Source organism: Desmodus rotundus, chromosome 4 (genome assembly GCF_022682495.2).
Source record: "Desmodus rotundus isolate HL8 chromosome 4, HLdesRot8A.1, whole genome shotgun sequence".
NCBI classification, from domain to species: domain Eukaryota; kingdom Metazoa; phylum Chordata; class Mammalia; order Chiroptera; family Phyllostomidae; genus Desmodus; species Desmodus rotundus.
Window position 1 is genome coordinate 140,310,033 of NC_071390.1, and position 26,790 is coordinate 140,336,822.

Genomic DNA, 26,790 nt, shown 5'->3' on the forward strand with positions numbered 1-26,790 from the left:
TAGTAAACATTCAATAAATATTTTATGAATAAGAAATTACTGATTTAGTGAGAACTCAGCAATCAAATTGGAAGAGTAGGAAAACTAAAGTTGTCTCTGTGTGTTCTCATAATAGAAGAGCCAACTGAAACCGCTTAAATGAGAAACAATTTATTGACTCATGTAACTAAAGTATCTAAATGCAAAGCAGGCTTTGAACAAGAACTAATGGGGAAGTTTGCAATGCCATTTGGTTGTTTCTCCATTCCTCAATGATTTCAAAAGCTGTATCTTCCTATTAGTCTATTTGAGCTCAGGCTGGCTTTTGCAGCAAAATGGTAGCAAGAGGGCTCCCTGAGCTTACAGGGCTCCATGCTTCCTTTTTCACGTCAGAGTTGGAGTGAGTATGTCTTCTATACAAATGTATCCCATGGTAACAGAATTCTTACTGGACAAACTGATGTCTGTGTTTCTTTTCTTTTTTTAAGATTTTATTTATCTATTTTTAGAGAGAGGGGAAGGGAGGGAGAAAGAGAGGGAGAGAAACATCAGTGTGTGGTTGCCTCTCATGTGCCCCCTACTGGGGACCTGGCCTGCAACCCAGGCATGAGAATCTAACAGGTGACCCTTTGTTTAACAGTCTGGTGCTCAATTCACTGAGCCACACCAGCCAGGCCTGTCCGTGTTTCTTTATGAACCAACCCCTGTTGATTAGAAAGGCCATGTGGTGATAGACAAGGTCGTGAGACAAAACATTATGCCAAGGAGACCAAGATAACACTAGAGGTCAGGCTGAGGTTCAATCCCAACCAAACCATAGACATGCTTCCACTTTGGTGGAGGGGAGGGAAGGAGCTAGTGTGGTTAAATGAATTTGAGGGAGGCGTTCATAACGTGCACTATAATTGGGTAGTAGCCTGAACTTCCATAGGTACAAAAAAAAGGCTTACAGTCATTAGGTATATGAAATAAATGACAAAACACACAGCCCCATATTAGCTCAAAAATTAGTTTTTCTTCATGTTCGTTTTACTTATGGGTGCTGTCTGTAAGGAAAAGTGATTTTCTTCCCTTCTGTCAAGTTTAATAGTTAATTTTATTGCTTAAACTGACTCTAATGACTCACTATAAAAATATAAGACCTCTAAAATAATTATATCACATCTAACATTTTCTTTCTTCTTGACAAAACAAGATAAGCAATTATTCTAATTTAGATTGAAGTATCTTAGTGTTAGCACAAGTATTATACAGGGTCTGGCACAGATAACACCCCTTTTGTATTACAAAATCTTTTTTTATGAAATCATAAGCATGCAATTCTGTAACATAACAATATCACACTCAAGCACACCATATGACATTTCAGGTGAAATGTTCAAATTAAAACAATAAATTATTACACCCATATTATTACCCTACCAACTACACTCAAGCAGGCCTTACATCTGCTGGACCCTGCATAATGCTTACAGTCTTTATGTAACCATTTGGATTATACAAAAGGTTAAATCACAATTGCGTTCAGCCTTGTTTAGTCATAAAATAGCTAAGGTACTACCTAGAAAGGGCTGTTCTAGTCCTTAATTAATTGTCATCCAAATAAGGTGAATCCCATTGTCCCAGTCTTTTAGGCATCCTATTCCTGGCATCAAACAATTATGCAGCACTCCCCACACCCACCTCACTCTCACAAACAGCCAGCTCCTCATAGCTCTGCCTAGGATGCCGCACCAGGGCTGGTCTTCTCTGGTTGGCATCCGCCTAGCCAAGTGCACTGAATTCTTCCCAATATCTCGTCCTTTCTCCCTGCTTCAGTGGAGTCTAGAGATTTGACCACCACAATTACCTTGAACATTGAATTACCCACAGAAGAGGTTTAGTGTGACAAAGAAAGATAAAATGTATGTTAAATATACTTGATTATTTCTGCAACCCAGCAAACGTTTCTCCTTAGTGGAGAGGGGCGAAGAGAAGGAAGAAAGCAACAACAACAGAAAATTAAACTAAGAAATGTATACATGAAATATTAATTTCTGAAAAACGAATGTCTGTATGGGCCATTTGCATAGAGCGCTGACCTTAGGAAAGTCCATAACGTATTGTTGAAAGTAAAAGCCAGCTTGTTACAGAGAGATGGAAATGCTTCTATTACAGAAAGCATGCATGCAGCCCCCACACACATACTCACACGTGCACGTCGGTGTGGGTGTTCTGTGAGAGGGTAAAGGAGTGGAAGGAGACTACTTCACTGTTATATTAGTTACATCAAGAGGATAGAATTGATATGAAAATGAAGGGATGTGTTTTAACATACATTGTGCATAATTTCACTTATTGCTTTAAGAGTGTATTATTGACTATTTTTAATTTGATAAACATCAAATAGAGGGAACTGATGGTTTGGAAATCAGGTTGGTGTGGAGATTATAATGTTTACATCCAGGAAAAGTTTGTTGGTATTGACTAGAATTTTTATTGAATCATAGATATTACTGTATGATTTTAAAATTTCAATAATTTCTATTTATATTTCAAAATTAATTTATATCTATTAAAATTCACAAATGATAATCCCTCTTGAAAATGTATAGAAAAGATATAGTTTAAACATGGCAGTCAAAATATCCTTAGGTGGAGACTTTTGTCGGGAGTATACTCAGTTTCCTCTAAAACAATCAACTCCTTTGAAGGATTTTCTGTATAAATATCTAAGTCAAAGTTGTATTTGTACTTCTCAAATTTAAAATTTCCTTGACCAAAAATGACAAAAATTCAGCATATTTTGAAACTGATTTTGGCCCATAAAGTGCATTCCTTTCTCTTGCTTTTCTTGTTGTTAGTTGATAAGGTTATATCACTTTGATCTATTCTTTACTATATTTATTCTTTGGTAAAATAAATAAATAAATAAATACAAATGCAGTGCTATGTACTTATGTACTTATTTAAAAGAAGGTTATACCCTGTTATTTAAAATTTCCATTAATGTAAAAAAACAAATTGCCTATCTTTATTGTATTTTCATCCATAGTATCTATACTCATTTCTGTAAAATTGCCATCAAAATGTTTTTCAGTATAGTTGAAATTGTTTTTCAGTGAAAACTGTCAAAAGAAAAGGTCACTTAATACTCTGTTCGTCACCAGCAGATTGGTCTATAGCCAGATGGTGCATACATATGATGACATGATAGAGTGCGCAGTTAGATGACATGAGCAGAGTAGGAACTGATAGGCCAGGTACAGAGGTCAGCAGAGCAGAAAGTCCCACTGCCTAGCAACAGACAATTGTAAGGTGAGACCTTGACCCCCCAGATGACCTTTCCTAGCATGTCACTGGTCCTGCAGTTTAGACTCCATGAACTTTCACATGGCTGGTCATGCGGTTTGGACCCCCCTCTGGCTTGTCAATACTCATGTGGTACACACCCCTAGAAGAGGAACAAGGGGCCCTTTAGTGAACCAAGTTCCGGTAACATTCTGGTGCTGTCTTGCAGCTAATAGATGATAGGTAGATTGATGATAGATAGATGATTGATAGATAGATGGATAGATAGATAGTTGATAGATAGATGATAGATGATAGATAGATTAGATAATATACAAATACATACACATATATAAATATATAGATAACTAGAAAAAAGATAGTATATAGATGATAGATAGACACATAGCATTCATGCTTTTTCTCAGTATGGTTTAGATTTTCCCCATTCATTTTTTAACTAGTATTTTAAGATGTTTTCCACTGATATTTATCTTAATAGATACATTGAGATACCTACAACATACTAAGTGAAGATTAGTACAATCCTGATGCCAATGAAGTGGCTTTTTCAAAATCTGAAGGAGGCAAATTAACCCAAAATGAAAAACTGTCCCTGTCTCCGGGCCACACCAAGTTGGTGCACATGTGAAAGACTGACCTGTAGAGTCACACTGTCAACTGAGGACAGACAAGAACTATGTCCTAAGGGCTGTGTGGACACAGAAACACAGTGTTAATGTATGCATGTGAGATGGGATTCCATGTTTTGCAAGGACACCTAAATGAAAGAACATACTTGAAGCACTTTAAAATGACTGACCATTAGGAAAGAAAAAAATTAAAGTGCAGAATGTGAATGAAAGAGATAAAGTAAACAAGTAAATACTGGATCAAGTATAAAACAAGTTCCAAGTACTGGAAGCAACCTAAGTGCCCATCGGCGAATGAGTGGCTCCAAAACTATGGTACATTTACACAATGGAATACTATGCAGCAGAGAGAAAGAAGGAGTTTACACCCTTTGCAACAGCATGGATGGAACTGGAGAGCATTATGCTAAGTGAAATAAGTCAGGCAGTGACAGACAAATACCATATGATCTCACCTTTAACTGGAACCTAATCAACAAGAGAAAAAAGCAAACAAAATATAACCAGAGGCATTGAAGTTGAGAACAATCTAATAATAGCCAGAGGGGAGTGGGGAGGGGACAGTGGGGAGAGGGGTTTTCAGGAACTACTATAAAGGACACATGGACAAAACCAAGGGGGAAGGTGGAGGCGGGGGAGGGAGGTGGGCTTGTCTGGGGTGAGGTGGGGGGAGGGGAGAAAATGCAGACAACTGTAATTGAACGGCAATAAAAAAAAAGAAAAAAAAGCTATTGCTTTGTGAAGGAATTGCTACTGAGCACTCAAATTTTCAAATTCAAAAGAGAGTTGAGAGAAACTATAGCAAATGTGTGGTGAAGAAGCATTGGTTCTAACACCCAGCTTTTAAAAGCAGATGTATTGAAAAGCTAGTTTTTAAATACTATTTTGTTGCATGTACCATTAACCTGACAGGAAATTCAACTAAACCCTTCTTAGTTTGTATCCAGTTATTTATGGTAAATAAGAATATCTACACAAGCTTTCACAGCCATAAACAAATACCTACTACCAGAAATACTCTGACATTTTACCACTTAGAAATAAATCTCATCACTCAGTGGGGCCCAAACTAGTCTCCATGTCCGAACTATCTCAAGGTTACCTATATCAAAGGCGATGCTCCCAGTAGTTAGGAGTTGCATCGTGCATGTCCCTAAGGAAAGCAAAGGGACTGACATTCTAGTAGTATTCCTCATACCTTCTGTGAGATTATTAACCTTATTCCAAATCAATGAACTGGAAGGGTCATCTGTTTTTAATGAAAAATAAATATACTCTGTGATTTATATGTATGTTATTCTGTAATTTGAATATCCTCTATCAGTCTCTAAAATAACTTATATCACTTACTATTGGAAAATGTGCTAGATTTTAGGTGAGACAAAGGATGAGTAAAGTAATAGGGACACTGCTGAAAAGCAAGGCAATTTTTGAAAGCAAAAAAAGGAAACCTGTGAAAACCAAGTTCCCACCTTATAAAGTCAAAAAGAGGATAAATCATGAAAAAACATCATCTTCCACAATAATGTGAAAATAATAAAATTTAATTTTGTTTTGGCTTTGGTTTCTTATCAAAGTTACCCACATGGCTGGTATCTCACTGTTTATTGACATTCATCATTTTATTCCCCGACAACACTGCTAAAATATGTCTCTACCTTTTCTTTTTCTTACTGTCATATTTTATCTTGGTTCCAGATGTGGGCAAGGGTGGAAAGGAAATCGACGCCACATCAAAGTTAGCTCATCTACAGCAGGTTTTACATACTCTCAGCATGGTAGGTGACATTGTGACTAAACAAGTCACTTGGGTTTGAGTGTCTAATATTCTTGACTGCATATTTATCTTTTTCACTAATTTGAAAATCTAGATACATGGACTCTGCTGGGTTCTGGACTAGCTTTTCTGATGGCTCATATTACAGTCATACCTTGCGTTTCCTTGCAAACAGAAAAGTGCCAGTAAGGTAAGTGATGCATTTGATTGCTGAGTAAAATATACTATGGTAGAACAATTTTCTGAAACATTTAATTTGCTGTATTTTCCTTTCACTTCATTTTACATACAGGTAACTTTAGCATTTCCATAGTTTATGGATTTATTTCTCTGGGCAGAAAGCAGGAGCTACTTAACAATAACTCTTTTTTTGGAGGGAGAGGTAAAAAACCTTACATTGACTTTTCAGATTATGTTAGGAGCATTTTTGGTAACAACAAAAAGGAGAACATAGCATTCTCTCCAGGAGGCATGAGCATTCCACTCTCTGGTAGTGCCCAAGGAAGAACTGCAGAAGAGATCATTTCACGTCCTGCCCAGGTAGGCTGAACTCTAGCCACCAGGTTTCCAGGCCAAGACCCCCATGTGCTAAGCAATGCTCATAACAGAGGCCAAGAGGGGCTACACTGGAGGCCCTCTGCAGGCTGGGTGCAGGCGTAGCTCAGACCTCACAATCCACAGCGCTGGTCAGGATGCTAGGAGCTACCTAATACCCATCTTCCCATCACCTGTATGGGATACAGGTCACCCCAATAATGGAAATGACTGATTTTCCATGAACTGAACAAGATAAAGGCTGAGAATAGGATTTAATAAAATTTTAAGAGATTGAAGAAATTCATCATGTGTTGCATGCTAAGTTTGTGGTCAGAGGTTCAGATCAGCTAACTGCAATGCTGATGTGTCTGAACCCAGAATAACTCGACTCCATTTTCCTTGGTGTCGATTGATATGTGCCACCGTTTGATGAGTTCTTCTCAGATCTCCAGCCTGTGATCTTGCTAATTAGCAGACACCAAACTTGATACCATCAATTAAAGCAAAATTATTCTAGAACTATGATGTTCATTAGGGAAAAAATGACATTTTTAATCCATTACTACCCAGAAGATCTTACTGATCTAATAATTCTATAGTTATTTCTTATGTGCCTAAAATATGCCAGACAACTTAGATATAAACATGAATGAGAAGCATTCAGGACTTAAAGGAGTTTATAATCTAGCAGGAAAAACAGACACAAAGCTACTAAGTAAAATGCTGGTTCTGTGATAGAATGTACACATGCATTAGCCAGTGTTCTCCAAAGAAACAGAAACAATGGCTCGTTAGCTAGATATATTGTTTCCATCTTCATATATGTGTATCTTGAAATGTCTTATTATATAACATAATCTATAATATTAATACATCATCAAATGGAATACATTAAGGTATCTTAAGAGTAGCATATATATGCAAATGATAAGATATACTAACATTATCATTTAATAAATTATGTAACAATAATTATACAAATTATACTTATTTGGATATTAGTTAAATAATAACTAACATAATCATATTGATAATGTATATAGAAAGATTTATTCTAAGGAATTGGCTCATGCAGTTGGGGCTGGCAAGCCTGAAAGTTGTTAAGCAGGCTTGCAAGTTGCAAATTCAAGTAAGAGTTGGCAGTGCAGGCTTGAGTCCCCAGTCTGCCAGCCATGTTATCAGGCTGGGAACGCAGGCGCGGGTTTCTGTGTTGCAGCCTTGAGACAGAATTCCTTCCTATTTGGAAAACCTCAGTCTTTGTTGTTAAAGCTTTTAAACGATTGAATGAGGCCCATCCACATTATGGAAGGTCATATACTTCACTTACAGTTGGTTGATTGTGAATGTTAATCATACATAATATAACTTTACAGCAACATCCAGGCTATTGTTTGAGCAAAGAACTGAACACCATAGCCTATCAAAGTCGACACATAAATTTAATCATCACACTATGTGAACAAGTTGTCATATTAACACAACCAGTGACAGTACTCAGGGAGAACCCTAAATCTCACACCTTTTCCAGATTCGTATTGGACATCTATGCCACTGGGGCTTTGGAGAGACCTCTCAGGCAGATTTTGGTGGCACTATACCAGAGCCTGAAAGAGCTAGCTCTCCTTTCTCTCCTTTCTGTCATTCTTCTTCAGTGTCACTCTTTGTAATCACTTCTCACCTTTCTTTGCCAAACTAACCCTATTTCTTTTTTCTCTTTTCTTATTTCTTTGCTCATCTTCTCTTGTTCTTTCCTTTCTCTTATCCTGTCTCTGACTTTCTAGAAATGTTTAGTCTCTTCTTCTCTCCTCCTTCTCATCCCTTACTGATGGTCTCCAGGGTTTGCCTCTATATCTAGTTCCCTTCCCACCCTACCTATTCTCTGTGGAAGATGTCATTCATTTCCAAGCTTTCAAATGCCATCTATACATTAATGGCTTCAAATCCTCTCTCTCACTGAAATTCTGTTCCACGCTCCAGATCCATGCCACACTTTCAACTATTTTTCTAGCTACATTGACTTTAACATATAAAATATTAGTGCCCATCATTTCCACATCCTGGAACCTACCTTTGAGAACCCAAAAATAAAGAGTGACTTCATTTTTTGAAATGGAAAGCTGAGATAGAGGTGCTTTTATCATCCTACCTGAACACAGCAGGACTCTTATCTTACAATAATAACCCTTCTTGCCCAAGATACCTGAGATATTAAGTAGAAGTGGCTACATTCTACAAACAAGAGGCTCCCAATACCACAGATTTTAAAGAACTGCCAAGGATTACCCATTATTGGGGTGAGACACAATCCGCTGAGGCTTGCTAGTGGAAGCAGAGCTATCTATACTGCCATCATCTGATCCTTCGTCTCTCCAGTCTACATAAGGAGAGGACCAGGAAGAAAAGAGAAGGACCCTTGAAGTCATTGCCTTTGGAGCAGTGCCGTGTTTGTAGTGGGAAGTTTTTACCCTGTTCCCAATGGAGAACAGAGGAAGATACCACCACCAGCAGCACTACCCAAAGCAAGATGATGAAAGGGCACCAAGAGAATCAATAGTTAAGATTGGTGATGCCTAGAAGAAATGATGAAAATTCTGCAACATCTGATTCCTGTGCTGCATCAGAGTGCAGTGTAGAGAAAAGGTTCTCAGGAGTGCTTAACACATGTACCCTTTGTAAAAAGACATAAAGACAATTTTTGGTGCACTGCTCTGGACGTGGATGGCCCTGGGAGCATCCTGTGCCAGCTGGACTTAAACGGACTGTGGTATAATGTGCCTGGAAACATTAGGAGAGCAAGGGATGGGGATACTATATGGTAGCCCAGTTGTGCACGGCCCTCCAAATGTATGCAAGAGAACCTAGCATTTCCTGCTTCAGTCCACTTGAAGAAGCACAGAGAATAGAGATAAGTTGGCGTTGTGGCATTGTTAGGCAGTTTAAATGAGGTGATGCCCCTCCTGAGAAGAGCACCAGGGGAAGGACTGAGTTAAAGTTGACATGGCTGCCTCACTTTTAAAAGGTATTCAATGAGAGAAGGGGCCCAGATGAAGTTGATTCACACACACAGACATGTACACACAATCATGGGCTGTCACCATGGAGGCCACAACTAGACAAAAGTGACAATTATCCATTGTGCCATGAATGGTGACTTTCAACCAATGACAGGTGACTAGTTACTAAGAAAATTCCAGCTGCACATTTCTGTCTCATCTCTATGTCCCCACAATAGAGCCAAGTTTTGAAAAATGGCTGAGTGAGGGCAGGGGAGGGGGGCTCATAAACTTTACTCTCTTCCTGACTTTAAGAAACAGCCATGGTCAGATCTCAAGATTGAAGTGGGGAAAGGACAGCCAACAAATAGAGGTTAAGATCTGGTGTTTCTTGGCAGCTTTAGAGGGGATTGGACTATGTTTAGACATTAAAAACTAACTTTTAATCATTAAAAGAAAATAATGTTATGAAATTTGCCCAAGATGTATGTGAACTGGACCAAGAAGAAAGAATGGTCGATAAAACATGGTGGAAATAAATGATTGCAAATAGATATAAATACCTCCATCAATCAGTTACCCAAATCTTAACTCTCTACTCTTATTAGAGGCAGATGAAGTTTAGGGCTTGAGAGCCAAGCCAGTATCTCTGTCTCTGACAATGATTCACCACCTCACCCTCTTCCCTCTCCCTAGTACCTTCTTTTCTGATTTCCAAAACCTCAAAATAAAAGTTTTATTCCCTTTTACTACCCCCCAAAACACTACCCAAGACTGTATCTTCAGTCTTCAGTGATCTCCTGAATCACTCATTGTACCTGTTGCCCTGGAGGCCACAGGGATGAAGTTCCAAGTAGTGGTACTGAAGAGAGAAGAACTTCCCCTGAGGAATGACTGGCCTCAGCCCAAATGTGGGCAGAACACAAGCAGAATTACCACCATTCACTATACAGGGGTCTGCAGACTGGAGGATCTTGAGGCCTCGAGACTTCTTGGGGGTACATGACACAAATAGTGTCAAGTGTGTCTTTTTGTGGACGCTCAGATTTCATGTGTTTTCTCCCAGATTGAGAAAGATTTGTTTGGCCTGCTGCTTCTCCTTTTGCATTTATTCATTAGCTTGTGTCCTCTTCATTGCCCAAATCCATCCTGATTCTTATTAAAATAAGCTATCTGTGGAAAAAGGGAAGGGAATACTCCTGGGGGCCAAATAAAGAGAGAATCTGAGAGTAAAAGTATATTATTTCAGGTAAGTAATATGGAAAGGGGAGCAGAAGGTAAATTTTTGCCAGTTTTTTCCTATCTCTCCCTCTCTCTCTATCATCCTTTCTCCTCCTTCCCTCTCCTTTCCCACTTAGATATTTTTTTTCAATTAGAACAGATGACCTTTGTTTGAATGTCTCCAATTTTTTTTATCCTCACTAGAGGAAATACTTATTAATTTTAGAGAGAAGGGATGGGAGAGAGAGAGCAACATTGATGCAAGAAAGAAACATCGATTAGTTGCCTTCTTATATACACCCTGACCAGGGACCAAACCCACAAGCTAGGCATGTGCCTGACCATGAATGGAACCTACGACCTTTTGATTTATGCGACAACACTCCAGTCCACTGATCACACTGGCCAGAGCTCCCACTTAGATTTTGAAATCACAATTAATTGATGTGATTGCCCTGGGACATGTTTTAACATGCCTGTTTGAGTTGAACATCAAAATCAGCCTTTTTCTGTCAAAATTATATTAGAGAAAATGCAAGTGACAATGGTCAAAGACCACTGTACCAAATTTAATTTTTTTATCATTCCCACACTTCCACAGCGAATCCTTGGGAAAAGTCTCACCATTCTCCAAAAGCACATGGCTTTCTGCACCCTCTGCCAGGCAGAACTACCCAACTTCATATATTTTTGATGACAGGTAAAAATTTCCTGGCGTCCCTTCAGGATTAGTCACTGAGATGTCAAAATATTGTCATGAAGAAGATAGTTACAGCGCTATTATGTAGTGTTATTACCTAACTATTTCCATATTGAAGAGTCCTCATGTTTATATCACCAGTAGCTAGCATTGTGTGCATAATTGATAACCAAAACATGACTACTGAAAACCTTCTATACTTTACTGAATATTATCAATATCTCTGAGCATCATCAAAATCAATGTTTATGTCTACTAATTACATTTAAATAAAACCTTTACACATCAGATTTAAAAAAAAGTTTTTTGCATGAAATTATTTAAGCTATAAAACAAGCTGGAATGTTTGGCCCCGAGATGGATAAATGAAACAACAGTGAGTCACCTTGAAAATAATACTGAAACTTTGAGATACACAGGAATTAATGGAAGCAGGAAATTCATCACCATCTGTAAATAAACCTTAACCTGAAGATTTTCCATTAGATTTTGTAAAAAGGATCTGTAGCAAAAGAGGCCTTTCAGTGACTTGGAAGAAACATTTCTAATTAATTTTTTAAAAACATAGGATGGAACACTATCTGCTCAGGTAATGCTAAGCACAGCAATGAACCTCTTAACATTGTTTTTAGAGATCTGGTTTCCTGGATTTTATTGTATATTCCATGACCTTCTGTTAGGTACTTGCCACCTAAATTATTAGTGAAGACACTGTGACTGCAGGTAAGAAAGTCGACTCAAGCTGCCTTAATCACAATGAAGAATTTAGTATAAAAATGCTCATGTCTCCCAGAGTTCAAGGGTAGGAATGAAAGAGGTCGGGCCTCAGAAAGGCTTAGAACCAATGGAATTCTTCACCTGCCTCTCATCTCTGCTTCTTTTTGCTTCTCTGCTTGGGGACTTTTCTCTGAAAGCATATTTCCTCTACTCACTGTCTCTTTAACGAAGCAGCGTCACCTAGAGGATGGATGCTAGGTACTCATTCACGAACATGGGGAGAGACTAAACATTAGTCTTCTTTGTACCCATTAAGTATTCTAAAAGAAGACCTTTGATTAGCCCACTTGGGTCAAGATCCCATTTCTGGTCAAATCTGCATGGGCGAGATATGGGGTTAGGTCACTGGTATAAACATGGTTGCATGGATCCCAGACCAAGGTGCTATAGCGGTGGGTATGGGCCAAGAAAGGGGTTATTGTGAAAAGTCTCTGAGAGGTATCTACTAATCTGTCCCCATGGTCCAGACTTCACCAGACCTTCATTTTGCCATGGCACTTTAGAGGAAGCAACAAATATGGCAGCCTTCTGAAGTTGTTTATAGTAATACAAAGTAGACCTGATAATCAAAATCCATACCTAGAAATCAAGATTAAAGGATACAAATAAATAGTGGACTATGCTTTCCTTACCAGCAGCCGCAAAATACCCACTAGTTTCCTAGTTTAGGTGGTATTATCTCTTCTTTTTTTAATTAAAGGTATTGGGGAAACATTGGTTAATAAGATAATATAGGTTTCAAGTATACACTTCTATGACACCTGATCTTTATATTGTATGCCCATCCCCCAAAGTCAAATCACCTTTTGTCACCATACAATTGGCTCCTCTACTGTTTACTACACCCTTTTCCTCTGGTAACCCCTGCACTGTTGTCGGTGTGTATGAGTTTCACATATGAGTGGCATTATGTGGTTCTTAGCTTTTTCTGACTTACTTTGCTTAGCATGATATTCTCAAGGTCCATCCATGTTGTTGCAAAAGGAGTATTTCATCTTTTTTATGGCTCAGTAGTATCTGACTGTATAAATGTATCATATCTTCTTTTTTATTACTATTTTATAGTTCTGGAGCTCAGAAGTCTGAAATGGGTGTCACTGGGATAAAATTTTAGGTGTTCTTTCTCGGGGCTTGAAGGGAGAATCTGTTTCCTTGCCCGTTTCAGCTTCTAGAGGGCTTCTGCATTCCTTGGGTTGTGGATCCTTCAACCACCTTCATCTTTACTTTTAGCTCTTTTACTTTATTTATTTATTTACTTATTTATGATTTTTTCATCATTGTTAAAGCATAGTTGTCTCCATTTTCACCCCACCACACTTGCATGCCCCATCCATCACCACCTCCCACCCTTGAACACAACCCCTTTGGCTTTGTCCATATGTCCTTTATATATGTTCCTTGATAGCCCTTCCCCTATTATCCCCTATTGTCCTTCTTCCAACTCCTCTCTGGTTACTCTCAGTTTGTTCTTTATTTCAGTGTCACTGGTTGTATTTTGCTTGCTTGTTTGATTTGTTGATTAGGTTCCACTTATAGGTGAGATCATATGGTATTTGTCTGTTACTGCCTGACGTATTTCACTTAGCATAATGCTCTCCAGTTCCATCCATGCTGTCATGAAGGGTAGGAGCTCCGTCTTTCCTTCTGCAGCATAGTATTCCATTGTTAAATGTACCACAGTTTTTTGATCCACTCATTTACTGATGGGCACTTAGGCTGTTTGCAACACTTGGCTATTATAAAAATGCTGCTGTGAACATTGGGGTGCATAGGTTCTGTTGGATTGGTGTTTCTAGGTTCTTAGAGTATAATCCCATCAGTGGAATTGCTGGGTCAAAAGGCAGTTCCATCTTTAGATTTCTGACAAAAATTCCATACTGTTTTTCACAGTAGCTGCACCAGTCTGCATTCCCACCAACAGTGTACTAGTGTTCCCTTTTTTCTTCAACCTCACCAGTACTTGTTGTTTGTTGATTTTTTATGATGGTCATTCTCACCGGTGTGAAGTGGTATCACTGTGGTTTTATTTTGCATCTCTCTGATGGCCAGTGATGCTGAGCATCCTCTCATATGTCTCTGGCACTCTGTATGTCCTCTTTGGAGAAGTGTCTGTTCAGGTCCTTTGCCCATTTTTTCATTGGATTGTTTGTCTTCCTGGAGTGGAGTCCTCAGCTTGTTATATATTTTGGAGACCAAACTCTTGTCCAAGGTATCTTTGGCAAATATATTTTCCCATACTAGTTCCCTTTCATTTTGTTGATGTTTTGTTTAGCCAAGCAGAAGCTTTTTAATTTGATGTGGTCCCATTTGTTTATTCTTCCTTTATGTCCCTTCCTCTAGGGGACATATTGGTGAAAATATTGCTGCATAGAATATCTGAGATTTTCCTCCCTATATTCTCCTTTAGGATTTTTATGGTTTCACAGATTATATTTAAGTCTTTTATCCATCTTGAGTTTATTTTAGTGTATGGCATAAGTTGGTAGTCGAGTTTCATTTTTTTGCATGTAGCTGTCCAGATCTCCCAACACTGTTTGTTGAAGAGGCTATTTTTTTTTCTATTTTATGCTTCTGCCTCCTGTGTCAAATATTAATTGAGCACAGAGACGTGGATTTATATCTGGGCTCTCTGTTCTGTTCCATTGGTTTATGTGTCTGTTCTTATGCCAGTACCAGACTGTTTTGATTATAGCAGCCTTGTAATATAGTTTTATATCAGGTATTGTGTTCCTCCTACTTTGTTCTTCTTTCTCAAAATTGCTGAGGCTATTTGAGGTAATAAATTTTTGTAGTATTTGTTCTATATCTTTGAAATCTGTCATTAATATTTTAATAGGGATTGCATTGAATCTATAAATTGCTTTGGGAAGTGTGGATATTTTGATTATGTTAATTCTTCTGATCCAAAAACATGGTATAGGCTTCCATTTATTTGTGTCTTCCTTAATTTCTTTCTTCAGTGTTGTGTAGTTTTCTGAGTACAGGTCTTTGTCTCCCTCGGTTAGGCTTATTCTTAGGTACTTTGTTTTCCTTGTTGCTGTAGCAAATGGGATTTTTTTTTCCTAATTTCTTTTTCTGATATTTTATTGTTGTGGTACAAAAAATGCCTTCAATTTCTGAATACTGACATTTTATGTCACTGTTTTGTGAAATTCACTTATTGGGTCATGTAGTTTTTTGATGGAGTCTATAGGGTTTTCCATGTACACTATCATGTCATCTGCAAACAATGACAGTTTTACTTCCCCGTTTCCAATTTGGATGCCTTTTGTTTCTTTTTCTTGTCTGATCGCTGTGGCTAGAACTTCCAATATATGTTGAATAGAAGTGGTGAAAGCAGACATCCTTGTCTTGTTCCTGATCCTAGTGGGAAAGCTTTTATGTCTGTTGAGTATGGTGTTATCTCTAGGTTTCTCATATATGGCCTTTGCTATGTTGAGGAATGCTCCCTCTACTCCCACTTTCCTGAGTGTTTTTATCACAAACGGGTGCTGTACTTTATCAAATGCTTTTTTAGCATCTATTGATATGATCATGTGATTTCTGTCTTTGCTTTTGTTTATGTGGTGTATTATGTTTATTGATTTGCGAATATTGTACCATCCTGGCATCACTGGGATGAATCCCATTTGATCATGGTATATGATCTTTTTAATGTATTGCTGGATGCAGTTTCCAATATTTTGTTGAGGATTTTAGCATCTATGTGTATCAGCGATATTGGCCTGTAGTTTTCTTTCTTTGTTGTATTTTTAACTGGTTTTGGGATTAGGATGATGCTGGCCTCATAAAAAGAGTTTGCGAGTCTTCCCTCTTCTTGGACTCTTTGGAATAGTTTGAGAAGGATAGGGGTTAGCTCTCCCTTAAATGTTTGGTAAAATTCTCCTGTAAAACCATCCAGTACAGTGCTTTTGTGTGCCGGGAATTTTTTGATTACTGCTTCAATTTCACTAGCTGTTGTCAGTCTCTTCATGCTTTCTACTTCTTCTTGATTCAGTTTTGGAAGACTGTATGTTTCTAAAAAGTTTGTCCATTTCACCCCGGTGTTCAAATTTCTTGGCATATAGTTCATAGCAATTTCTTACATTCCTTTGTATTTCTGTGGTATTGGCTGTAATTTCTTCTCTTTCATTTCTCATTTTATTTATTTGGATCCTCTCTCTATTTTTATTGATGAATCTGCTTAAAGGCTTGTCAATTTGTCAGCTATTCAAAGAACCATCTCCTGGATATATCGATCCTTTGAATTGTTCTTTTAGTCTCTTTGTCATTTAATTCTGCTCTGATCCTAATTATCTCCTTCCTTCTTTTTTTAAAAGATTTTATTTATTTATTTTTAGAGAGGGGAAGGGAGGGAGAAAAAGAGGGAAAGAAACATCAATGTGTGGTTGCCTCTAGAGTGCCCCATATTGGGACCTGGCCTACTACCCAGGCATGTGCCCTGACTGGGAATCGAATCAGTGACCCTTTGCTTCACAGTCTGGTGCTCAATTCACTGACCCACACCAGCCAGGGCTACCTCCTTCCTTGTCCTCAATCTGGGCTTTGTTCATTGTTGTTCCTCCAGTTCTTGTAGATGCAAGGTTAGGTTGTTTATTTGAAATGTTTCTATATATTTTTTAATTTTTATTGTTATTCAATTACAGTTGTATGCCTTTTCTCCCCATCCCCAATGTTTCTGTCTTTTTAAGGTAAGCCTGTATTGCTATGAACTTCCCTTTCAGGACTGCCTTTGCTGTGTGCCATAGGTTTTGGGCTGTTGTTTGGTCACTTTCATTTGTTTTCTGGATACTTTTTGATTTCTTCCTTGATCTCATTATTAATCCATTCATTGTTTAATAGCATGCTATTCAGTCTCCATGAATTTCAATGTTTTTGAGTTTTTTCCTTAAGGTTGGTTTCTAGTTTCAAGCCATTTTGGTCTGAGAAAATGCTTGATTTGATTTCAATTTTCTTGAATTTGTTAAGGCTTGTTTTGTGTACTATTATGTGGTCTATCTCTGAAAATGTTGCATGTGCATTTGAAAAGAATGTGTATTTTGCTTTTTGGGGATGAAAGGTTCTGTGTATATAAGTCCATTTAATCTAGTACATCATTCAGTGCCACAATATCTATCCTTGTTATATTGTTTGGAAGATCTACCCATTGTTGATAAAGAGGGGTTAAAATCCCCTCCTATAAGCATGTTGCTCTCTGTATCTGTCTTGAAGTTCTCCATGATTTTTCTTATATATTTGGGTGCTCCTATGTTGGGTGCATATATATACAATGTTTATGTCTTCTTGATGGATTTTTCTCTTGAGTATTATGAAGTGTCCTTCTGTGTCTCTTTTTATGGACTTTGTTTTCAAGTCTATTTTGTCTGATATAAGTATTGCTACACTGACTTTTTTTTTCCCTGTCCATTTGCTTGGAATATTTTTTCTAACCCTTCACTTTCAGTCTGTGTAGGTCTTTTTTCCTGAGATGGGTCTCTTGTAGACGGCATATGTGTGGGTCACGTTTTCTTATCCATTCAGTGACTCTATGTCTTTTGATTGGAGCATTTAATTCATTTAAGTTTAAGGTTATTATTGATAGATACTTATTCATTGCAATTTTCCCCCTTTGTACCTGTATCTCTCTCCCTCTCTCTCTCTCTCTCTCTCTCTCTCACTCTCACTCTTTTTCCTCTTCATCTCAAGGCAGTCCCTTTAGCATGTCTTGCAATGCTGGTTTGGTACAGGTGTATTCTTTTAGCCTTCTTTTGTCTGGGAAACTACTTACTTCACCTTCCATTTTAAATGAGAGCCTTGCTGGGTAGAATAGCCTTGTTTGCCAGCCTTTGCTTTTCATTACTTGGAATATTTCCTGTATTTTCCTTCTGGCTTATAGTGTTTCTGTTGAGAAGTCAGCTGCTAGCCTTATCAGAGCTCCCTTTTATATTACTTCCTGTTTCTCCCCTGTTACCTTTAAGATTCTCTTTTTGTCGTTGAATTTTTCCATTTTAATTATGATGTATCTTGGAGTAGGCCTCTTTGATTTTCTCTTGATTGGGACCCTCTCTGCTTCCTGGACTTGTGTGGCTTTTTCTCTTATCAAATTAGGGAAATTTGTCATTATTACTTTTTCAAACAGGTTTTCTATCCCTTGTTCCTCTTCTCCTTCTGGTATCTCTATTATATGGATATCAGGGTTTTTCATGTTGTCCTGCATTTCCTTAACCCCACTTCATTCTTTTTGAGTCTTTTTTCATTTTCTTGCTCTTTCTGGGATTTTTTTTGTACCTTGTCCTCTGGCTCACTAATTCGATCCTCTATTTCATCTAGCCTACTTTTGATTCCTTCTATTGTGTTCTTCATTTCAAAAATTATATTCTTCATTTCTTCCTGGCTCTTATTGATAGTTTCTATGTCCTTTTTCATGCTGATGTTGTTCACAGTAAGTTCCTTGTAGCTTCCCTGTAGTTTTTTGTAATTCTCACTGAGCTCATTGAGCTTCCTTATAACCATCATTTTGAACTCAATATCTGACAGTTTACTTGCCTCCATTTCATTTAGCACTCTTTCTGGGGATTCCCTCTTTCCTTTTGATTGGGAGTTGTTTCTTTGTCTCCCCATTCTAGGGGAGACTCTTCCTGTTTTCTTCTGCCTCTTAAATTGATCTGCTTTGACTCCCTATCTTTGTGGCTTCAACTTCTATGGTAGGGACCTGTGTGATTCAGTGGTGCAGTCTCCTTAATCTCCTGAACTTGATGCTCATGGGATGCCCTTTATGCCGTTTATGTTGGCTCTCTGGATGTAATTGGGTTTTGATTGTTGTTGAGTCATTCTTGATGGGTCCTACCCTCCAGCTGGCTGACTGAGAGTCACTCTGTACTCCACGTCTTGTATGCTGTTGTGCAGGTGCTGCCAGAACAAAATCACACAGCCTAGGAAACAAACCCACACCTGAAAAAATAACTCCCACCTGCAATCCCACTATCAATAGCAAATGAACCAGTATTAGTAGGGGTGTAAAGAGATTAAGACTACTATAAGAAAGGAGAGTGAATATGAGATAACCTACTGAAAGAAAAATTATTTTGAGAAGGTCAAGGGAGGAACACTAATAAGAGTAGGAAATCAGAGCAATATGAAGAGAGAAAGTAAAATTCACATTATAAATAAAAAAGATGATGAAGAATACAGAATAGAGTAAGGGAAGGGAAGCATATCATATTAGGTTTAAAACATAAATTTTAAAAAATTAAATAAAGTGAGAGACATATGAAAAGTAAATAAATAAATAATAAAAAATAGGAACCAAATTGGCAAAAATGATCTACCACAGCACTATCTACAACAAATGAGCTAAAATTAATATAGGTGGGATGGTAATAAGAGGGCAAAAAGAAAGAAATAAAAGCTTAAGAGATGACTAGAGGAAAGGGAAGTGAGTTTGAGATAATAGAGAGAGTGGGAATACTGAGAAAACCCGGCTAAGACAGGGAAACATTAAAATTTGAGATGAAAAAAAGAGTAGGAGAGGGGAATGGTAACATTTGAGATTTGAAATACAAAAATAGTGAAGATCTAGAGATAAAATTATAAAACTGCAACAACTACCCTATCCACAACCAGTGAGCAAAGATTGCTGAAGGTGGGGAGAGAGTGCTAGTATTTTAAGAGCAGAAAAAAGAATGTGAGATGACCATTGACAAGAAAATTGGTTTTGAAAGGCCAGACAGGGGAGACATAGTAAGAGTGCAAAATGGAAACAAGTTGTAGCAAGAGAGAAAACAAAGTTTAAAATGAAAATAATCAGAAAAAAGAAGGTAAAATGGGGTATAAGAATGGAGGAGCAAAATATGTGAGTTGAAATAAACTATAATATAAATTTTGGTGAGTCAATATGCACAAACTTGAAGGACAAGAAATGAATGTTAAAAATCTATGCAGGAAAGAAAATATCGCAAATCGTGGAGAAGACCCATGGTGGATTTCGTCTCAGTTAGCCTCTAGTATTTACCACTGTTTTTTCTTTCTGGATCTGCCTCTGGTAATGGCAGATGGTGACCCAGTCTGGCTTTAGGCAGCCTGTTTGAGACTTCCAGGGAGCTATAGTCTGTGGCTGACTCCTTCAGCTGTTAACTTTGCACTCCTCAGTCAGGCTTAAGTACCATAGGGCAGGGCTATTGCTTCCCCTCAAGCTGCTGCTGCTCCTAGGGGAGTGGTCTGCCTGAGCAAGATGGCTGCTGCTGTATGGGGAAGGACTCAGCACTGGGATTCCACCTGCTACTCTCTCCGTTCTCTCACCAAAGCCTCCGTCCCCACTCTCTCCACACGCATCCCTAGTCCACTCTGCCCACCGATCCCCCTTTAGGAGAGCCCAGGGTAAGTGGCTGCAAATGAAAATTTATGTCTTGGCCTTTTAAACAGCTCTCTGTGTCTCCAGCTCTCTGTCTCTGGCAGAGAGAAAACCTGCCATTTTTTTGCAGCTGGATATTATCTGGGTACTTTTTGGGTTCTGGTGCTAAACCCCCAGCTTAGGGTTTAGACCACACTCTTCTCAGGGGGCTCCAACTGGCTGCTTAAATGTCCCTCCAGCACTGCCCCCTGTGGACACCCAGCCAGCCCTCTCCTGTCTCCATCACACTCCTTACCAGTCACCTTGTGTTGAACCTAATTCTCTGTCTGTCTGTGGTTATAAGGCTTCTCTCTCGCTATTGTTCAGTTGTTTGTTCTGGATGATTTCTACAAAATTTAATTGTAATTCCAGATTGGTCCTGGGAGAGGTTAGTGTAACTTCCACACACTCCTCCACCATCTTGGATCTCTCTAGACATACCACATCTTCTTTATGAAATCACCTGTCAAAGCACAATTCAGTAGTTTTCATGTCTTGGTCACCATGAATAGTGCTGCAGTGAACACAGGGGTGCGTATATCTTTGCAAATGTTTTCAAATTTTTCTGGTGGATACTCAGAAGAGGGATTGCTCAATCATATGGGAACTCTATTCTTAATTTATTGAGGAATCTCCATACTGCTTTCCATATTGGCAAACCAGTTTATATTCTTACCAATAGTGAACGAGGGTTCCTTTTTCTCCACAACCTTTCCAACATTTGTTATTACTTGTCTTGTTGATAATAGCCATTTTAACAAGTGTGAGGTGGTATCTCATTGTAGTTTTGATTTGCATTTTTCCTAATAGCTAGTGAAGTTGAACACTTTTTCATATATCTGTTGGCCATTTCTATATCATGTTGGGAGAAGTTAGACTAGAAGTTGGGCTAACAATCTCATCACCTTTGCTTAGGGAAAATTGTCAATAAATAGCTACGTGGAGGCAACTTAATAAAAACACTAATAAAACTTTAAAAAGCAAATATTTTACTTCTAAGAAATGATATGTCTGTGTGAGGATTTTTTGGAAAAGTTTAGATGTGGAAATTTTCTAAATAATTTTGTAGAATTATAAATAAGTGTGTAACAGTAGAGAGATTGCTGAGTAGGAAATTATAATGCCTGAATGTAATCTTGGGAATTCCTCATGATTCAATTCCACAAACCTAGATGAAGACATCCTATGTGCTAGTCTTGAGAGATCTCAAAGACACATAAGACAATATCCCAGGTTTCTGACTCACACTCAATTACAATATGTTTGAATATGATGCATGTAATGGTAGAAATGTACACCAAAATAGTCTGGGGGTAAAATGGAAGGGGAGAATAATCAAAAGAATAATTTTTAAAAATATTTTTGATAAGAAACAAAGGTTATTAGAATCCCAAAAGCTGGACATGCTGCCCTATATTACCCAATTGGAGATACAGATGTTCTTGTTTTTTGAGATTCATGAATAAGTGGTCCTGACCTCCAAATAAAATATCTATTTTTGTAATATAATCTCTCTATCAGGCCCTCTCCTACTGCTAACACCTTTTACAATAATGTGGAGCTTTGGAAATAGAAGTTTAACTGCTCATGTAGTTAGAGATCCCAATTACATGATCCTAGTTGCAGAAGCCTAACCTGGGCCCAGCAGTGAGTATTTACCCTTAACAAAAATCACAACCTTGCCTTCTCTATGCCTCAAGGCATTCAGCTGCTTTTACAGCTAGAGAATCACCAGTGAGCCTGTCCTGGTCCCAGAACTGAATGATTAGTTCTAGCAAAGTGGAACTCCACTAGTGGCAATGACCACAGTGGTCTCACAATGCTGACAAACCTTTGCTCTCTCTGCATGTGTGTCTGCCCGTAGAAAGTACAGCTGTTAGCACCTGTGAACCTAACTCCCCAGTCTCAGTGCCTTATGCATATAGTGGCCAGCTCTGCCAACACTGCTAAATGTTTACTTTGAGCAAGAAAAAGGAAATTGAGAAAAAGAATTCAAAATCTTTCCTTTAAAAATGGGATTGGACCACCTGTGATGTTTCTTCCTCCTCCTCATTCTCTTCCTCCTCCTTTTTCTCTATTTTAAAGAGAAGTCTTTGCAGCCTCCTCCCTAATACTCTTCCCTTAATTCTCACCTTTGTTTTCTTGTCCTGAAATGGTAGAAAAGGACCATAAGAGAGAACTCAAAGGGAAAAGAGCATTTGTCTTAAGTTGGTCACATTTCTATTCCTTTCATATGATCCCTCCTTCCTACCCTGTGGCCAAGGATTTCATAAAGTCACAGCTCCCCTTATCAGAGTGGAGTAAATGGTGCACAGGGCAAGTCTTGGTCTCTCATGTGGAGGTTATCTAGTCCAGCCAGCATCCATATGGGTGGGGTAAGAGGGCTGCAAAGGGGAGATAGCATTTATATTGAGACTTGAAGGATGAAAAAAACAGTCAGAGATGAAGAAAGAGGGTTTACAAAAATTAAAAAATGTAGAAACTCATGGTTTCAAAAATGTCTCAGATAGCTATAGAATATGGGAGGGGAAACAATAAATTGCACTTAGAAAATTATGTTGCAGAGAGATGGTTAAAGTATTTTGAAGGCCTACTAAGGAGATTTCAATTCATTTAAAAAAAATAGGACTGAGTGTTGGCTATCTTCTGTCTGTCCCCAGATCTACTCTCTACCTTTCCTGACCAAAAAGAATGGAGAAGTGTAGAAGGTAAATGTGGAGACGACCTATTTTTGGATTGCATCGACAAGCTCCCTTGTCATTTAAATTTATGTTATGTTTGGCCAATGGGGAGCACCTTGAGGAAGGAAAGAGATGGGGCTGGTTATTCATAACCCTGGCTCCTTCCTGCAGTGGAGTTCCAGCTGGCTGCTATAAATGATGGGTCCAACAGGATCCCCTATGCCTTCTATGGCTACCTGCTCCCTAACCTGTCCTTTTTCCTCCTCCCCACCTAGAGTGATAACAAGCCCGATGTCATAGGCTCTGCAACTACACAATCTCTTACTGTTTCTCTACATTCGGGCCATAGTTTTGCAAATTGTCACTTTATCAAACACTCCTCAAATTTTCCAAATTGAGTATTTCAGCTCTTTCTCACTAGGGTCTTAACTGGTATAAGCTAGGAAAGGATGACAAGACCATGTCTGTGTTCAGAAAAAGAATGAAGAGCATAAGAATAGATTAAGAAAGGTAATTGCCAGTCTAGAGGACATACACCTGTTCAAGGGGTTTGGATGAGAGATGAGAACATGAAACTGATCAATGGTGATTGATTTAATATCGGAGATGAGAAAAATGCAAGCGTTAAAGTTGATTAGAGGGTATTATTCCTAAGCCACTGCATGGTTGATGATGCCACTAATAGATCCCAGAACCCAGGAATAAAGATAGATTTGGTTTGGACAATAGAGAAGAAAATTATGTTAATATTCTACAGTTTCTTAGTATATAATGAAGAAATTTAATTCAATCCATTTTCACAAAATTTTATCATTTATAGGCCACCCCCACAATTTAGGGCTTGACTATGTATTATTTACTATTACTTTTATTTATCTTTAAAAAAAACTACATTTTTTACTTAACTTGTTAAGAAATAATATCATGAAATCATGGATTTAATATGCCATTTATATATTTTATTATACTTTTAATATAAAATATAACTATAAAGTTAAAATGTTTCTGTTGCCTAAACTACTCTTTCTTATAACCATTGTTTCACTTACTACCTAATGGGAAATGATAACTAAATTATTTTAAAGTTTTCTCCAAGCTCCAAAATGGCATGATTCAAATAGAATACTGAGCGTGGTTCTTTGGGCCCTGAGTACTCCCTATTTGTAAAGTAAGTGGCATTCAGCTATTAGGGTGCCTTTAAGTTGAGTAGTATCTTACCTATCTGTGCATTACAATTCCTTGAGACAGTTAATGCTTATTTTAAAAGTAAAAACAAAATTAAAAAAGTCCTGGCTGGTGTTGCTCAGTGGATTGAGCACCAGCCTGCAAACCAAAGGTCCACTGGTTTGATTCCTAGTTGGGGCACATGCCTAGGTTGCAGGCCAGATCCCCAGTGGGGGGCGTACAAGAAGCAACAACACATTGATTTTTCTCTCCCTCTCTTTTTCTCTCTCTCTTCCTTTCTCTCTAAAAATAAGTAAATAAAATTTAAAAAGAAAAGTAAAGAAAAAGTGCCTAACTTGTCATTGAACATTAGACCAAACACTTGGCAAATCTATCTGCGTGGTGGTCTTGACCACACAACTGACCAACGGTTATAAACCACAATGTCTGGGGCTCGGTTGTAACTCTGTTCACTGATGACTGGAAAGCAGGGACAGCATTGTTTGTTTAGCTTCAGTCCTGCCCAACATATGGCCTGCGTTTCATAAATAACACAAAGGGCATATAAAAAAATCAGATGGCTAGGACTTGTAGATTTGCAATAATGCATCAAAGTCTTGGAATTCTGGCTCTGTGGGCTAATTATACTCAAGAGAAATGCTGACTGCCACCTTTCCAGAATAGAAAGGCCAAAGGAAGGTAGAACAGGTTTCCAGAAATGCTGGGCTTACTTCTTTCTTCACCATAAAAAATAAAACATAAAAACACTAGGTTTTCTTGGTTTCACTAGCTAACCAAGAAAGTGGTGTCCTCTGCACATCTTCCCAGGGCACTGTGGGGAGAAGCAACCCGTCCTGCCTCTGAGCTTCCAAAGCACTTTGTTCTCGGCTGGTTTTTCACTCATCACATTGACTTTGGGTTTGGTCCCTCTCATAACAGATTTGCGCCTCTTCATGGCAGGGTCCTCGTCCTACTGATATTAATATCCCCAAGTTCACAAATAGCAGTTAGGAATTCATCTCGGTAAATATTTGTCCAATAGAATTTCTCAGCCTATCTACAATAGGATGCTGGAGCCCAAAGGAACAATTTATATTCCAAAGCAATCTTTCACTTGGACTTAATGCTGCAGAATTTATTCATGCTAGAATCCTCACAGATGACTGACTCTAAATTAGAAGTTCAGTTATCAGTGCTGGGTATTCTGGAAGAATTTCCACCCAGTTTCACTGAACTTTGTTGTAATCTGTGGAAGCTGAAAGCATATCAGGGAACACCAAGTGATGCTACACGAATGACCCTTGGCAGACTGATTACTGGGGTCCACGATAGACTACAAAATCAGTCCCTAATCAAAAGCTTAAATTCTAGGATATTAATGAAGGACATTAGAGAGTACCAACATCTGCAAATATAAGCATTCAAAATCTATGGAAGAAATTCAGCATCAAAAAAACCTGGGCGTTTCAGGGAGGCAGGAAAATGAATTTAGTTAAAAGAGGAACTACGTTCACTTTCCCCCAAACTATCCTCATATTAGGCCGTTTCATGTAGACGGACTAATGCATGACAGGTTTTACCCTGAAACTTCTGAAAACATCCATTGCCACCTGGCAACCTAATGTAATTAACCATTATATTTATAAAGATATCATTCCTCTCATTCTATTTTCTCGGGGCAGTCATTTCCAAATTAGTCTATTGATGAGCTCTTTTCAAGAAAATAATATTCATATTTATCTATGGAACAAAAGAAGAAATTGATAGGAGTTTCAAAATGATTTGCTATTTTTACTAAAGATCTAGTAGTTTTTAAAATAATTCCGATTATTTAAAAATATATTATTTAACTAAATAAAATTAGTGTGCATGCAATGTATCAGGAATACAGGTCTTAAATAAAGCCAGCTCCATTTGGTGTGTACATGTGTGTGGTTTCAAATCTATTGTCATTGGACCCAAATTCCAAATAGTCTAAGAAATGAAATCTGTGTAAAATTTTTAAAGAGCACTTTACTGTATAAATAGCCCCGTACTCTAATTATTGGATTTGAAGATAGCTGTGTCTCCATTTTGAAGCAGGTGACCCTTTGGCAAAGACAGTCCCCAGGGCAAGATTCAAGGCATTTTCCTCAGTTCAGTATAAATCTTACACAGCAAAAAGACAGCCTTTCAGGACACAATATAGCTCCATGTTGCAATTGTTTCCCTGTATGCAGCCATCAGTGTAGATCAAAGTATTATAGGAACCTCAGAGTTGCTCCTTGAAAGAGGGAAGCTGTTTCAATGAGGGAGGACAAGAAGGCAGTAAAGGTAAGTGAGGTGTGTGTTATTAGTAAATCATACAGCTCTACCATGGTGCGCAGCAAATACATTCAGCAACGCTGGCGAATCAGAATTCCAAATGTTCTTCTTTATCAGTGTTACTAGAGGACAGGGAATTTGGAGGAGGGGAGGATGGGAGCAGCTTCATAATTTTTCTTCAGTAACTGCTTTACTATCCTCTTGATAGACTCCTTTCTGCTTTCAAATCATATTTCACACAATTTCTCTTTAAAAGCATCCTTAGGGACCCTCCTAAAAGTTCAACACTATGTTTACTCTGTTGGAATTTCTAGCTCACTAGTGAATCAAAGAACAGATTAAAAACAGAACTTAACTGAACACATT

The 26,790-nt window shown here is 38.2% G+C and overlaps 1 protein-coding gene across 1 annotated transcript in view; it reads left to right on the forward strand.

Moving 5' to 3' along the window:
- The window catches only part of MALRD1 (MAM and LDL receptor class A domain containing 1), a 543,248-nt gene that overhangs the window by 496,413 nt on the left and 20,045 nt on the right, over window positions 1–26,790 (forward strand). The window contains 3 exon segments of the mRNA XM_071221350.1: window positions 5,601–5,680; window positions 5,774–5,827; window positions 5,830–5,869. Coding sequence (XP_071077451.1) covers window positions 5,601–5,680; window positions 5,774–5,827; window positions 5,830–5,869 — 174 coding nt within the window.